The sequence below is a fragment of the Pangasianodon hypophthalmus genome, chromosome 4, assembly GCF_027358585.1.
Source record: "Pangasianodon hypophthalmus isolate fPanHyp1 chromosome 4, fPanHyp1.pri, whole genome shotgun sequence".
NCBI classification, from domain to species: Eukaryota; Metazoa; Chordata; class Actinopteri; order Siluriformes; family Pangasiidae; genus Pangasianodon; species Pangasianodon hypophthalmus.
In genome coordinates this window covers 20833908-20845475 of record NC_069713.1, presented here as the reverse complement: position 1 = coordinate 20845475, position 11568 = coordinate 20833908, and the positions used below count along the sequence as shown (strand labels likewise).

Below are 11568 nucleotides of genomic sequence, written 5' to 3'. Positions count from 1 at the left end.
ACTGATTTAGAATCGTGATTTGATTTTTAACGTAGTCTAGGTTAGAGATATTGTGTTATAAGAAAAAAGTGTTTTCTTTGGCCATGAAATAAAATATTTTATGACAGTTTTCACAGAGTGCATCACGACATCTGTCATTAATTCCAAATCAAGATTAAAACAATGCTAACTAAAGTACACTTCTGAAAAATTAGTATCTGACATAAGCTGTGATGGTATTTTGTGGTCCGTAATATCTAGCTCATTTAAAGAACACTGCCAAAATGTCTAGCAACTACATGCTCACCCTCCATAAAGTCACTTGGTACGAGCTACACCGTGTATATCATGCCTTCTTTCATTCATTTTCCATGGCTGAATGTGTAAGAGTAGAGAAAAAAGACTATTGTTACATATACAGTGAAATTCTTTCTTTGCATATCCCAGCATGTTAGGAAGTTGAGGTCAGAGCATAGGGTCAGCCATGATACAGCACTGCTGGTGCAGATGAGGTTAAGGGCCTTGCTCAAGGGCTCAACAGTGGCAGCTTGGCAGTGCTGGAACTTGAACTGACAACCTTCTGATCAATAGCCATTGAGCTACAACTGTCCTAGCAGAGCACAGTGACTTCTCATAAGCTTGCCCACATTGGAACTGATGTCTTACCTTGTGTTTCAACAAGAATGTTACCAACCAGGCTCTGGAAGACAGTTATATGACACCAGAGGTAATAGTAATACAGCAAGCGTATTATGGGTATGTTTATTAATGGCTTATAACAAACAGGCTCAGCAACCTGGATGCATATGTAGATGTTTTACTGAAAGAAATGATTTTTAAAAAATTACAAAAAACAGCCCAAAAGGGCAATCCAGAGAATTATAGATAGAATACAAAATTATAAATAACAGAGAACCCAGAGACACGCAAGCATAGGTCAGAAACTTGAGAAACTTGAGTCCATAGTGATGCACAAGTGAACGTGCAGGATGCAACACTGAGTGGTGGAGACATGTCCGCAGTGACAAATGTGCATAAATGCTGCTCTCTGGTGCTTGATGTCAAAACTGCATTACCATGATCTCTATCTCAAGAGTACAGAAATCAGTATTTACTTATATAACCAGCGCTGTAGTTCTGTTCTAAGTTTTGATACTCCACTTCTGTCAGACAACCAACACGATCAGAAAACAGGAAGTTAATCGAACACTGTGGTTGGAGGAACTGCTGTTGCTATAGCAGCCAGAGACATATGAAACAACTTTGCAGAAGAGAAACAGCACAAGTAGACAAATGTTTTAGCAATTTAGGAATTACGCAAAGCTAGCCCACAAACTTTGAAAAGTATGTATACAAGGAATATAAAAGGGAGAGAAGTGAGACATTAAGTATATAAATGTACAGTTATTCAGCATAAATGACATTTTGTTCATAGAACAAAAATGTTAATTTCTCAAAAATCCCAATGGCCTTGAATATTACTTTCTATGATGCTACTTTCTAACATTACTTTCCTCATAAAGTTGTTTACTTTTCTTCAAATACATATATACTTTTCAAAAATATGCAGACATTAAAGAATTTTCAATAATTATTAAGCTAGTAAAATTAGATATACATCTGTTTCTAGCATTACAGTGCAATTCCATTAAAAGAAAGTTGCTTAGATTTTACATCGGTCTACATTAGTCAACAGGAATAAGACAATTAAATAATGTTAAGAAGAGGAAAATAAAGCATTCGGATTATTTTTGTTCACTATGTCCGTCTTATGCTTTGGTCTTCTTCAAGTTGATGGACTCATACGTATCTTGAGTACGATGTGAAAGTCCCTGAGAGAGTTACAGAAAGAGATTGAGTGAAGGAGTGTCACAGCTCTTATATACCAATATGAATTTTTTTCTAAACTAATTGAGCTCATTCTCAACCCCTGGACCCATGTGGGTGTACTCAGGCATGCTGGGAAAGAGGAAGTACTAAACTATGGCGTATAAATTATCATTCCTGGCTGTAATGAGAGGCAAAACTTACTTCATAGACTCCCTCTGATGCTCCCGTCTGCAAGATTGAAAAGAATAAAGAAAAAAAAACACACTGAAAACAGGCTACTTGAGACAGCTGACATTTTTTATTCAACTCACTTATAAAGCCGCACTATGAATAATTGTTGATATGAAGTATATGATAACTAAGAAGTCTAGACTACCCCTCAAGAGCCACATGTCTCATGTGAAAAGTGCTTGCACCATACATAAAACAGAACATGAGGAAGTTAGTCATGTGAAAAGAAGAAGAGGAGTGGACAGGACAAGTGTTAGTAAGAAAGATTGTAATAGATAGCACACCTGTCTTCAACTAACTTCCACACAAACCACAGTGTGTATAAATAGCTGTTGCTAATATTAGCTAATATTAGAGGTTGCTTGTAATGATTTAATCAAGAATGTTGAGCGGAGTAATACGTAAAGTCAAGCCTTTGTTCAACCGTAAAATAGTTGTCCAACTTTAGACAACACATTGCCATCTCACACCCTACATTCTGTCTAGCACCCTAAAGGAGTCGTTGTTTTGTCTCCAGGGATTCTCTGTAAAACCGAGCATTTCCCTTTCAGAAAATGTTCCAAGTACAACCCCTTATGGCAGAAACCTTAATCTCCCCAAAAATACTCCATAGAGTGAATAGTCTTTATACATAAAGATTTCAACTAAAGGCCAAATTATCTCAATATTCTAAAGTTACAAGTCAGCTTATACATAGCTGCATAGATACCCCCCTTACAAAAAGGCTAGTCAATCATTTATCATTGTGCCCTCCCTGTGTAATTGTTATTGTTGTAATTATCATATAATTAGTATTATTGGTTGTAATAATTGCGTATGTTTGTGATTTGGTGTCTAGTGTTTTTTATATCTTGGTGGGATAGTGACAGTTTTTACCTTGTGGGGACATTTGGCTGGTCCCCACAAGGTAAAGTGCGCCTTTACTAAAAGAGCCAAAAAGTTTCCTTTTTGTTACTGAGGTCAAGGTCAGAGTTTGATTTTGGTGTAGGTAAGGTGTTAATTAGCTGCATTATTAATATGTCAGTGAAAGATTCTCACAAGAACTGTTAGACAAGTTTAGACATGTTTGTGTGTGTGTGTGTTACCTTTGCAGAAGACTGTTTTTTTGCAAGTTCATGCATTATCTGTATGTGTGAAAACAACAAAATTTGCATAAAGGATATGATTGAGTTTTTTTTGCTTGTGCAGTATATGCCAACTTTAGAAAAATGAAACTTTTCTTAGCACCCACTATTTTGTGCTAATTAAAAATAAAGTTAATGTGAAAATATTTGCCCAGAAATATGTAACATTCACATCAAAACCAATTCACAAACAATGATGACACAAAGTTATAATAATAAAAAAAATAAAAACTGTGTACCTTCAGTCGGCAGTAAAGGATAGTTAGGACAAGTCCGTAGACGAACAGAATGGCGTCCAAGACATAGCAGATTTTCGCTTCATCCACAGCGGCTTTCACAAGGAAGTAAATAGATTTAATAAGTAAATAGATTTTAGTATTAAAGATCACATTCTTCTCATTGAGATCACAAAACTTCTCAACCTCAATGAGAAGTTTTAATGTGATACTATAAAGAGCTTCTTAAGTTTTTATTTTTTCTTCTTCATATTAGTGAATATATCTATACATCTCTCTCTATATATATTTATATATCTATATATCTATGTATACTCTATATATCTATTCTGTTTAAGCCTATTGTGTCTACTGTACAGTGTTAGATATTGTCTTTTATTATTATTATTTGTAAATTTTATTATTATATGTCTTGCCATCTTATTGGTATGTGTGTTCGGGAACCTTCATACCAAGACAAATTCCTTGTGTGTGTGTGTGTGTGGGAGTGTGTGAGCACACTTGACAATAAAAGCTCATTCTGATTCTGATTCTGAGTCTAGTGCTATTAATAGATATGTAAGCAATAAAACACAATGGGAAACAAAAATCAATTTCATGCCAACGGTGTGCTGTATCGCAGCCCAAATTGTCTTCCTACTCTTCTATCAGAAATTTGCCAACACTAACAATTTCATTTATTAGAGAACTTCATACTTTTTATCCATTTATAGTTACGTTAAATGTTGTGGAATGTACTTGAAAAAACCACTTCTTATGATCACTTATGTTATTACAGCTATAAAGTTGTTCCCTTAACAGCCTCTCATTTATCTCCGTCTTGAAGTTGATAAGGTAAAAAAAGGAGCCTGGTATGTTACTGTGAAACCGAGAAGCACAAAGTCTTCCATCCTGAAGACATTCCCATGGTGGAAAAATTACTGATCATTACAAACCACCTGAGATCTCTTCCATAAATATTACATTAACGTTTCCTTACGGAAAACTTCACTATATCATTAGAGGCTTTTTTTTGTTAGGTAACATGTTTTATATATTTTATATATTTACTGCTTCCCGGGCGCCGCAGCAAAAAAGGCTGCCCACTGCTCTGGGTGTGTGTTCACAGTGTGTGTGTGTTCACTACTGTGTGTGTTCACTTGGATGGGTTAAATGCAGAGCATAAATTCCGAGTATGGGTCACCACACGTCACGTCACTTCACTTTATTATTAGCCTTAGATTATGTAGCCCTGTTACGTAGTCCCCAGAGACTCATTACTTATATATTTAAATAAAAATTATATATTTACAGTATATATGTTAGCTTTTTCACTCTGTCTTTTATATCCTTTATATTATATTTTTAAAATATTTTTTTATTTTTCTACTTCTATATAAGTGAATTCTCTTTTATGTAAATTCTGTTTTAATGTCACCGGACAATCGTAAAAAGCATTTCACTGCACGTCGTCCTGTGTATGGTTGTGTGTGTGACCAATAAAATTTGAATTTGACTTAGATTATGTAGTCCCTGTGAATGAAGTATTGGACTAGAAATGATAATGTAGTAGAACCTACAATTTGAATTACAGCTGGCACTACTGTCACAGCCATGCTGTGAAGAAAATTAATTAAAGAAAATTATTTATTGAAGAAAATTAATTTAAAAAAATTAACTTCTGACCAACCTGTCAAGAATCTGTGTTATAAGGAAAATGATTGGTCAGAAGGTGTGGATTAATTTAATATGACAAAGTTTCCTGTAAGGAGATATATCTACTTATCTATCTATCTATATATAGATATAGATATATATCTCGCGTACAAGTCTCTATGTCTATATCTATATCTATATCTATCTATCTATCTATCTATGTACTATATATATATATATATATATATATATATATATATATATATAAGTTTCTATGTCTATATCTATATCCATATATATATATTTATATATATATCTCGCGTACAAGTCTCACGTATCAGCGTTTTGTCACTGACAAAAAAGTTTTTCACCACAGGAAAGTCTTTAGAGGACCGAACTTCTCTCGCAGACAACTCTATAAATGGATAAAAAGCATGATGTGCTGTTCATTAATAAATGAACTGTTGTAATCATTGGTAAATTGTTTTTATAAGATGAATAAAACACTTTGGGATGTGCTGTTACAGGAAAATGATCCAGGCCGGGCTGCATCATACCATCCCATTGTAGATTATTTTACTATAACTCCACATCCCATTATGTTTTATTCCTTACTTATTTAAATGACATGCTGTAACTTATTGTCTTGTCCATGTTCGTGCTTAAACAAGTGTTAAAAAACTTTTGACTGGCATTGATTTAAAATTGATCTACTGTACATCCTAGCTGTTTTAATTACAAGTAAGTATAAGAGGCTGCTACATGATAACTATCCAAATATTAAGATATTAGCAGAGTTATTTTCCTGTTTATATAAAATATATTTTTATATTTCCTTCATAATTAATTTCGACTAGGCTCTACAGAGATATTGTGAGATAAAATCAACTGAAATCCGTGTACATTAAAAAAGCGCTATACCACTGCCCTGGCATGGAGTTCTCATAGCCCTAATACAAACAGATAATAAACTGTCTAAATGTCCGTAACTGTGTGGAAATCTTTTGACTTTTTTAATATAAGAGCTAAGGTAATTTTATATGTAATAAATTTTATACTGTATCTTCACACATTTACGGTGCAGGTTGATATGCATGCAACAGGATACAAATATGTTTACAGTTTCAGATAAATCCTTTACTACATAATATATGGCTAAGTATATAACTAAATGTGTGATTAAAAAAAAAATCTTCCTCAAGTAACTATACAGTTCAAACTGGTTTAGGTTTGACTGAATTTTTGAAAAGCATAAAAGAAACACAGATGTCAGATCACTGGTGTGAACTGCAGGTTAGAAATACACTGGTCACTTCCACATTTTACAGCACGGTACTAACTACTTTCGCCAAGCAGCATGAGATTTGTAAAACTACTATTGCCTTCACTTTATTATACATATTATATATCCTTACTTACAGTGAGAAATAGCCCAATTCCTTTCTAATTATCCCTCGCTGCAAGAAAATGGCATAGTAGCAATCGAAAATATCTTGAATATAGCCAGATTTATTTAGTATTTCCTATTATAAGATTACAATAAACCCAATAAATTAATATTAAACCTATTTCTAAACATTTATGTGACTAATTTCAAGCTTCAAATAGTCTTGTTCTATTGGCAGATAATTTTTCTAATTTTAAGCATTTATTTCTAGAAAGAAGCAAAATTATCTGTCAATAGAATAAGAAAAAATGCTTGAATACTAATATAACATTTATAAAGTCATTAGGGTATTAACTATTCCAATTAATGCCACATTTGAATAGCTTACATGCCTCGATAAGTTTAATAAGCCGACAGTTTGATAAGTTAAGTTATGTATAACAAACTTACACCATCCTGAATCAAAGTCTGCATCATAGTGTTTTAAAACAGTGGAAATGCTGTGTTTGCTATAATTGTGCAATAGATATTATAAGTGTTATAAGTGTTTTTTTTTGTGTGTGTGCGTGTGTGTGTGTCTAAAGTCCATGACTGTGATTGGAACAGAAACGTTTTCCACTGGCCTTAGCCCACATTTACAGCTCTCTCTGTTTTTGTTTATGCTTAATTATCAGAAGACTGAATGGTCCAAATTTTTCTACCAAATATAGCTAATGTAAAACAAAAGAAATTTTTGCTGATCAATTATATTTTAGTACGGGATGACAAATTACTGTAACTTCTGAACAAAGTAAATACAACAAGCTTGAGTTTGTATTTGTTTGGGTGGGTTGTGAGACAGATTTATCATTTTTTGCTATCAATAGATATCAATAGATATCAACAGATATACATTAAGCAGTAAGTATATCAAGGAAGTATATGTGTTAACTGTTGTCTAGCTCTGAGACAGTATCGTTGACCAGTTTCCTTCTGATATTCATATCATACGTAATTTTAAAGAGGTAAAATATAAATCCTGTGATAAAATCTTCCATTAGTTACATTAGATTATAGTTACATTACTTACCAGCTTGGCCAATGGTCATCGAAAGGGGAAGGAGACAAAGCAGGTTGAACCCAGGCTTCTTCATAACTGAAACTTAGGCCTTACAGAGAAAAAGAACCACACTGCAGCGATGGACAGCTAGCTTTCAGGAAACTGACTTCAGCAGAGAGTGAGAGGCATGAGAGGGGAAGTTGTGGTTTGTGCGTGTCCGTTTTGTAGATTAAGCCAACCCCACACTACAGTGATGGAGGTAAAGAAAAAAAATCCTTTAAGGCCTAAAGGCCATTGTTTCTCTTAAATGACAGAAACTTTGTCGTACTTAGTGCCATGATTTTATATTATTTTTCTGTGTTCAAGGCACTGAGCACATTCTAAACGGATTTAAATGTTCAGCATGTGATGGTAGTGTAGTGTCCAGTTGTTTTGGTGTAGACCAAAGGATAGATTGGTAGATATGTAGATAAAATGTCTAATTTAACTCTGGATGAAGTTCTAATTTCCTTGTTATGAGTGTCGTTGTACATTTTATATATATATATATATATATATATATATATATATATATATATATATATATAGTCTGTGCGTGTGTGTCTGTGCCTGTGTGTTTAATTAATAGGCCTCTCACTCACACGGTTACACACATTCACTGTGTTTTTTTTGTAGCACTCTTGGCATCAAAAGTCAAGCCTTAGTTGAAAGTAATGAAGGGTTACGTAAACAAAATTATCTTAAAGACAGTGTTTCTGTATCTATTTTAGATCACACACAAGTTATAAAGTAGCTTTCTGAGGCTTTTGTATGTTTGTGAAGTTTTCATCGCCATCAGTTTTCACCTTCAAAATAGGGGATGGAACCTCTACGGTTTGTCTGCTACAGATGTCATAGTGATTCAAAAAACTAGCAGTAGCTATGTAGTCGTGTGTTTTTGTTTTTGCTTTTTTTTTTTTTTTTTTGTAAAAACCACATGATTACAAATGTGCCGCACAGGTTGTTATTAGTAACAGTGATATGTGCATTTTGTGTACCGTAAATATGAGTCTGAATTGAGAGCAGGTTGGATATGTTACAATGCACATCTCATGAACTGGACTTAACAACTTTATCTAGAGCCCAAGCAGCAAAAGTACTATATTTTAATACTTCATTTAAGGTTATTAGAAGAGAGAGTGATAGAGATATATTGCAGATTTTAATCATTAGAGCTGAATAATACAGTAAGTAGTATTGAGGTCTAAATGATTTGCTTACTGGTTTCTGGGGCCGTTCTTTTACTCATTTCTCAGAAAGAGTCTTGAAGTCTTGTAGTATTTACACTGCTCAGAATATACAGTCATGTGAAAAAGAGAGTACACCATCCTTCAATTTTATGTTTTTATTTATCAGGGCCTAAATAACAATTGTGTAGTCCTCAGGAACTTCTATAAACAAACAAATAACCTCAGGTGACAACAAAAAAACACAATAGATTTCAATATGTATTCATTTTTTCCAAAAACTAAATCAACATTCAGAAATCAGGTGGGAGAAAATAAATACAGCCTATAATTTAGTAACATGTAGAACCACCTTTAGCAACAATAACCTGAAGTAAATGTTTTCTGTATCAGTCTCTCGCATCGTTTTGGAGGAATTTTGACTCACTCTTCTTTACAACATTGCTTCAGTTCATTGATGTATGACGGCATTCGTTTATGCCCAGCTATCTTAAGATCCCACCACAACATTAAACACACAGGCACACACACACACACGCACAGACTGTATATATAATGTACAATTACAGTCATAACAAGGAAATTAGAACTTCATTCAGATGTAGATTCGCTGGTGTGCTTGCGATCATTGTCCTGTTGCACGACCCAATTTCAGCCCAGCTTAAGCTGCTAGACAGATGGCCTCGCATTTGTCTCAAGAATATTCTGGTATAAAGTGGAGTTCATTGTTGTCTCAATGACTGCAAGCTTCACAGATACTTTGGCTGCAAAACAATCTGAAATTGTCACCCCTCCACCACCATTCTTGACAGTTGGTATGGGGTGTGTGGTAATATTCTGGGCTTGATTTTCATCAAACATAGCGTTGTGCATGATGACCAAACCTCTCCACCTTGGTCTCATCAGGATATTGTTTCAGAACATTTGCAGTTTGTTCACATGCAATTTTCAATCCTGAATCATGCTGCCATATTCTTTGTGGAGAGAAGGGGCTTTTTCCTAGCCACCCTTCGATGAAAGCCATAATTGTTCAGTCTTTTTCTGACTGTGCTGTCATGAACATAAACATTTAATGTGCTTACAGAGGCCTGTAGGTTAGGTGATGTAACTCTTGGGTTTTTCTTTATAGCTCTGAGTATTAAATGGTCTGACCTTGGACTGAATTTTGGGATGCCCACTCCTGGGAAGATTGGCAACTGTCTTGAAGGCTCTCCATTTGTAAACAATCCTTCTCACTGTAGAATGGTGAATTTCAAATTGCTTGGAGATGGCCTTATAACCCTTCCCAGATTGATGTGCAGTAACAATTGCTTCTCTGAGGTCATGGCTGATGTCCTTTCTTCTTGGCATGATGTCAACACACACCTGAGTGCTCCAAAACACTAACCTACCAAAAGTCCTGTTTTTATAGACATAGTCACGCTATTTGATGATGAACTAATCTTGTGCATTTCATTAGTAACACCTGGCTGCTTATTACTCTCTTAATGATTGTAGAAGTAGGAAGGGTGTACTTATTTTCTTCCACCTGGTTTCTGAATGTTGATTTACTTTTTGGGAAAAAAATGACTACATATTGAAATCTGCGGTGTTTTTTGTTATCCGATGTTATTTGTTTGTTTATAGAAGTTGTTGAGGAAAACACATTTGTTATTTAGACCCTGATAAATAAAACCATAGATTTGAATGAGGGTGTACTTTCTTTTTCCTATGACTGTACAAGTCATATCAATGACTGATGGCTCAATATGGCCCAAAATCTTGTGCTGTCTGGATAGACGTGTTCTTTTAACGGTTCTCTTTGTTGCAATATTACTTGTTTAAGGGTTTTTGTGAATTAATCTTTTATAATGTCCCTCATATAAGAGCAACATTTATGATCTCGTTCATTACAGTACAATAATTTTCATAACACAAAATGAAAGAATGAAAGTAAAACTATGAATGAGATATTAGTTATTAGATATTAGTGCATTTTAATTTCAGTGTTAACAGGTCTATTTAATGAATGAGATATTAGTTATTAGATATTAGTGCATTTTAATTTCAGTGTTAACAGGTCTATTTAATGTATTTAATATTCATGTCTGGCTAAATGGTCAGCATTTTACACGAACAACAAACATAGCCATGCTTGTCAGGTAGATTTGGATTGTGGGTCAGAGCTGAGTCTAGCCCATGCCCCTTAGTCTAAACAGCCTGCTGGTCTTAAGCAGCCAGGCCTGAACAATCACAGCAAGAAGCCCAGAAAGCAGTCTGAGTTACTCTCTAGATGAATGAATAACCTGAGAGCAGACATGGCTCAGCTGAGATCAGTGATGCAGGAGCTGAGACCATAAGCCAACTGTTTATAGCTCAATGGCCAGTCATCCTTCTCTGCACTTATCACATGAGTTTGAGGGTGCTACGTGTACAAAGTCATCTGGGAGGTTCTTCCAGGCTGACAATGACTGACAAGCTGGATCTGCCCCTTCCGCTCAAAGCAAGCTCTTCCCTCTATTTTTATTCATTCATTAATCTCCAGTAACCACTTTATCCTGGTCAGGCTCATGGTCTTTTCAGAACCTATCCTGGAAATAATAGGTGCTAGTGAGGAATAGATCCTGGATTGAATGCAACCTCCAGGGGTTCAAGCCCCAGCACTACCAAGCTGTCAGTGTTGGGCCCTTGAGTAGGGCCCTTAACCTGCTCTGACCTCAGCTTCCTAACAAGCTGGGATATACGGATATACTGTGCTGTAATGTATATATGACAAATAAAGGCTTCTTTTTCATTCACATCTAGCTAATCCACCTACTGGCATGTTTTTGAGAGCTCCAGGGTTCCTGGTTCAATCCTGAGCTCGGGTTACTCTCTGTGTGGAGTTTCACATGTTCTCCTT

At 35.0% G+C, this 11568-nt stretch overlaps 1 protein-coding gene across 1 annotated transcript; it reads right to left on the bottom strand.

Annotated features, from left to right (window-relative positions):
• Positions 1-727: 727 nt before the first annotated feature.
• Positions 728-7654, bottom strand: fcer1g (Fc epsilon receptor IgFc epsilon receptor Ig). Its single transcript, XM_026935939.3, has 5 exons — positions 7492-7654; positions 3404-3495; positions 3126-3164; positions 2011-2037; positions 728-1811 (listed from the first exon to the last, which is right to left on the bottom strand). Exons 1-5 carry the CDS (start codon positions 7553-7555, stop codon positions 1749-1751), a joined length of 285 nt encoding a protein of 94 aa, XP_026791740.3. The 5' UTR covers positions 7556-7654; the 3' UTR covers positions 728-1748.
• Positions 7655-11568: the final 3914 nt, after the last annotated feature.